Raw genomic sequence first — 5,000 nt, 5'->3', positions numbered from 1 at the left:
GGCTCATTTGAAGAGATCAGGAAGTCTGGGCCAACATACGGTGAACATGTGTTAGATTAGACACACCTCTCTCTCACACACACACACACACACACACACACAGGCAAACGCGCACACACACACACACGCAAACGCGCACACACACACAAACACAAACACACACGCACACACACACACACCCACACACGCACACACACACACACACACACACACACACACACACACACACACACACGCACACACACACACACACACACACACACACACACACACGCACACGCACACGCACACACACACACACCCACACACACACACACACACACACACACACACACACACACAGGCCTCAAGTTTCCACAGAGCCTTTTTTTCTCTCTTCCTCCTTCACACTCAACCACTTTCACTCGTAATTAATCTTGTTAGTCAGAGCGGCGGTACCTCACGCCATCTCACACCTCCTGTGACCTCGGTGGCAGACACGACGATTGTGTCATGTTGTTACGTGTGTATTCGCTACTTCCCTCGGGACCTATGAAGTGGCCCTGCTCTACTCCACTCGACTAGTATGTGAGGAGTATAATTGCGGTGTCATCCAGTAAATTACATTACACTTAGCTGACGCTTTTATGCAAAGCGACTTACAGTTATTTAAAGTACAAGGTATTGGTTACAGCCCCTGGAGCAGTGGGGTCCCTGGGGTTAAGTGCCTTGCTCAAGGGCATCTCAGCCATGTACTGAGAGAGGGAGTGGGAGGGCGGGATTCAAACCTACAACCCTCTGATTTAAAACCCATCTCCTTAACCACTTGGCCCCTGTAAATGTATATGAAAACACACTGAAACATCAAGGTCATGTGTTGTAGTAGTGTAATTTCGGTACGTGTGTACAGTATTTGCTTGTTCTTTCAAGATCCATAATAATAAAGTGCCTCCTCTCTACCGTGGTAGTACTAAGAGAGTACCGGTAAAGGCAGATGAATACACATTGAAACGTCAAAGTCATGTGTTGTTATTGTGGAGGGCACCTGAGCCTGTGGGCTTATTTATAGACCCCACCAGGGGCTCTGCAGGGATGGGAAATAGAATGGATTTGGAGGGAAAAAAACATTCCGGAATCTCAATAATGCATAAGAAGGTTGAAGAGGGGATTCTTGACATTCTAGAACAGCAACATGAGGAGGGTCGGCAAGGTTACGGGCGCCTCGCTGAAACCTCTTAATCTGTCTGAAGTGGCGGGAAATGGAGACCTTCATGAGTGGGCGTGACGTCACAGGGCCTTTTGAGGAGTTACCGTCAGAGCAGCCATTGTGTTGAAAGCACCACTGTGTCGTGACTGCAGTGTTCACCCATTCTTTACAGTGCACAGACAGCACGAGACACTTGTAAACTCATCCATTTGGGCATTTTTTTCAACTCTCTATTTTTACAGCCAAAGTTTTCAAAAACAGACCTCTCACAATGATGATCCAAGCCAGAAAATATGTAAATGGATAATGGATAATGTTTTTTTTTAAATCGGCATACATACTTGTATATTATTATTATTATTATTATTATTACCTTCTCTACAGCTGCGTATCGGCTGGCTAGCTGTTTCCTGAGGTCGGCGATGTGGTGGTCAAACTTCTTCATGTCCTTCTTGAAGTTCTCTCTGAAGGTGAGGAACGGCTTCTCCACCTCGCTCTGCAGCTGGAGCAGAAGAAGAAGAAGAAGAAGAAGAAGAAGAAGAAGAAGAAGAAGAAGAAGAAGAAGAAGAAGAAGAAGAAGAAGAAGAAGAAGAAGAAGAAGAAGAAGAAGAAGAAGAAGAGGAAGAGGAGGAGGAGGAGGAGGAGGAAGAAGAAGAAGATGATGAAGTAGAGGAGAAGGAAAAAGAAGGAGAAGGAGGAGGAGTAGGAGAAGAAGAAGAAGAAGAAGAAGAAGAAGAAGAAGAAGAAGAAGAAGAAGAAGAAGAAGAAGAAGAAGATGATGATGATGATGATGACGATGAATTAGAGTAGAAGGAAGGAGAAGGAGGAGGAGGAGGAGAACGATGAAGAGCAAGAAGAAGAAGAAAAGAAAAAGAAGACGAAAAGAAAAAGAAGAAGAAGAAGAAGAAGACGAAGAAGACGAAGAAGAAGAGGACGAAGAAGAAAAAGAAGAAGAGGACGAATCAGCCAAATGTAATCTCAGTAGGATTTGCTTGAATAACCAAGCCAGTCCACACATGTTGGAAATAGCACGACAGTACTGTAAGGAACAAGTGAGGGGGAAATGACCATGTTGGACACAGCATTGAAGAAACACTTGGGGAATACTCCACATCTGCACCACTAGATGACTCAACACGAACGCACACACACACACACACACACACGCACGCACGCACGCACACGCACACGCACACGCACACACACGCACACAGCAGTGCACCACCAGATGACTTCAACACCCTAATCCCTGATATAAGTATATCATAATGTTTGTGGATAACTGATCTGCTCCAAAAGGAGGATAGGTCTGCCTTCAATTAGGAAAAATATGTCTTTTGTTAAAATAGTTTTTCTACAGTATATATTTATTTTATTTGTATTTTATTTTAATCTAATTGGCTTAGCCATAAGAGTGCAGGTGTGCTATCTGGGGAAAGAAACTGATCCAGCTGATTGCAAGGGCTCGCTATATCTATGTCTGTGAACGACCTAAATGTGTGTGTGTGTGTGTGTGTGTGTGTGTGTGTGTGTGTGTGTGACGGAGTGTGTGTGTGTGTGTGTGTGTGTGTGTGTGTGTGTGTGTGTGTGTGTGTGTGTGTGTGTGTGTGTGTGTGTGTGTGTGTGTGTGTGTGTGTGTGCGTGTGTGACGGAATGTGTGTGTGTGTGTATGTGTGTGTTCAAGCCAGCGTGTGTGTGTGTGTGTGTGTGTGTGTGTGTGTGTGTGTGTGTGTGTGTGTGTGTGTGTGTGTGTGTGTGTGTGTGTGTGTGTGTGTGTGTGTATGCGTTGCGTGTGTGTATGCGTGTGTGTGTAGGTGCATGCAAGCGAGCGTGTGTGTGTGTGTGTGTGTGTGTGTGTGTGTGTGTGTCTGGTGTGTCTGCATTTGGACTTGTGTTGAAACTGGATCCTCCATGACCTCATGGCTCCCACTGCCTTCATGACTGACTGAGTGAGAAAGTAAGTGAGTGATTGAGTTTGAGTGAGAGGCTTTTTCGTTTTCTTCACGCACAGCCATTGTGTGTCTGTGTGTGTGTGTGTGTGTGTGTGTGTGTGTGTGTGTGTGTGTGTGTGTGTGTGTGTGTAAGAGGGAGCCTTTTTCGTTTTCTTCACGCACAGCCATTGCCAGAGTCTACAGAGACAAGTGTGCTGCACATCTGGTCTGGCTGTCCATCGCCTTGTGTGTGTGTGTGTGTGTGTGTGTGTGTGTGTGTGTGTGTGTGTGTGTGTGTGTGTGTGTGTGTGTGTGTGTGTGTGCGTGCGTGCGTGCGTGCATGCGTGCGTGCGTGTGTGTGTGTGCAACTGTCCATGCGTGTTGTCCATGTGTGTGTGTGTGTGTATGTCTCACACACCCCCCTGTCGCTCCCTCCCTCAACCCCCGCCTTCACTTTGTCCAGCTGTGCTCCAGAACTTTGCCTCTGTGGCCAAGATAAACCTACACAAGTGTCTGTGTGTGTGTGTGTGTGTGTGTGTGTGTGTGTGTGTGTGTGTGTGTGTGTGTGTGTGTGTGTGTGTGTGTGTGTGTGTGTGTGTGTGTGTGTGTGTGTGTGTGTGTGTGTGTGTGTGTGTGTGTGTGTGTGTGTGCGCGCGCGCACGCGTGCAGCTTGCAGTGAATGTAGAGTATGGCAGTGGGTCCTCGCGGTTTTGGCTGTTTCTGCACCGCTTAAATCAAATCAAATAAGATCTCTGTTTCTCTATGTAATTGAAATGCATGCAGAGTCTTTCGGTCTGGTCTGCTGAGGAAAGTGTGATTTTATCACCCCTGGAACTGGATGCATTATTACTCAACTGCTAGTTTTTTTAGGTTATTTTTTAGGTCAATTTAGGTTGTGATTGTTATCAGCCACTGCTACATAAAGTTAGCCATCATAAGAATTGCCTTGAATCCTGTCTGTCTTTGACTATGGTGGATATTCTATGGTCCACCCTACTGAATCCAGCTGTCTTCTCAGAACATTACATTACTTTACATTGCATTTGTCAGACACTTTTGAACCACAGAACTTCGTATTTGCTTGTGATATTGGCTAGGATTACGTCCTCAATTGTAAGTCGCTTTGGTTTAAAAGCGTTTGCCAAATCTTAACAGAACGTGCTGAGCGGGCTTGCATGCCCATGGGGACCCCGGTTCGAGTCCGGACGGGGTCATTTCCCAGCCCTATACCATATCTCTCTCCTGCTCATTTCCTGTCTCCTCTCACATTGTCCTGTCATAATGGCCCAAAAGCCCCTAAAGCATACTTTTTAAAAAAACGAACGCACTGAAAGTTATCAGGCTTTTATTAACTTACATTGCATTACGGGCAGTCATGGGTAAGTGGTTAGGGCATCAGACTCATAGCCCACAGGTTGCCGGTTTGACTCCCGACCCGTCAGGTTGGTGGAGGGTGTAATTAACCAGTGTTCTCCTCCATGACTCAGGTACCCTGAGCATGGTACCGTCCCGCCGCACTGCTCCCTTGGGTGCCATTTGGGACTGCCCCTTTGCACGGGTGAGGCATAAAATACAATTTCGTTGTGTGCAGTGTGCAGTGAACAATTGTGTGCTGTGGAGTGCTGTGTCACAATGACAATGGGAGTTGGAGTTTCCCAGGTGGGCTTTAAAAATTACACTTAGCCAAAACAACACAGTTATTTACAGAGTATTGGTTACACTCCCTGGAGCAATAGGGTGAGGTGCCTTGCTCAATGGATGGAAGTGTAGAGAGGGGTAAGGGTGGGATTCGAACCTGCAACCCTCTGACCTAAAGACCTCCTTAATCACTAGGCCACGGCTTCCACTCCAGATGGACTTCAGCACATGCCGCCTCAATTAAG

General features: G+C 46.4%; 1 protein-coding gene across 2 annotated transcripts in view; it reads right to left on the bottom strand.

Moving 5' to 3' along the window:
• The window catches only part of LOC134467975 (growth arrest-specific protein 7-like), a 109,063-nt gene that overhangs the window by 8,987 nt on the left and 95,076 nt on the right, over positions 1-5,000 (bottom strand). For both annotated transcript variants that reach the window (XM_063221998.1, XM_063221997.1), the window contains exon 10: positions 1,560-1,688. In XM_063221998.1, coding sequence (XP_063078068.1) covers positions 1,560-1,688 — 129 coding nt within the window. The remainder of the gene's footprint in view (positions 1-1,559; positions 1,689-5,000) is intronic.

This window comes from Engraulis encrasicolus, chromosome 17, assembly GCF_034702125.1.
Source record: "Engraulis encrasicolus isolate BLACKSEA-1 chromosome 17, IST_EnEncr_1.0, whole genome shotgun sequence".
Classification (NCBI taxonomy): domain Eukaryota; kingdom Metazoa; phylum Chordata; class Actinopteri; order Clupeiformes; family Engraulidae; genus Engraulis; species Engraulis encrasicolus.
Note: the sequence above shows the minus strand (reverse complement) of the source record. Positions and strands in the feature narration are given on the sequence as shown.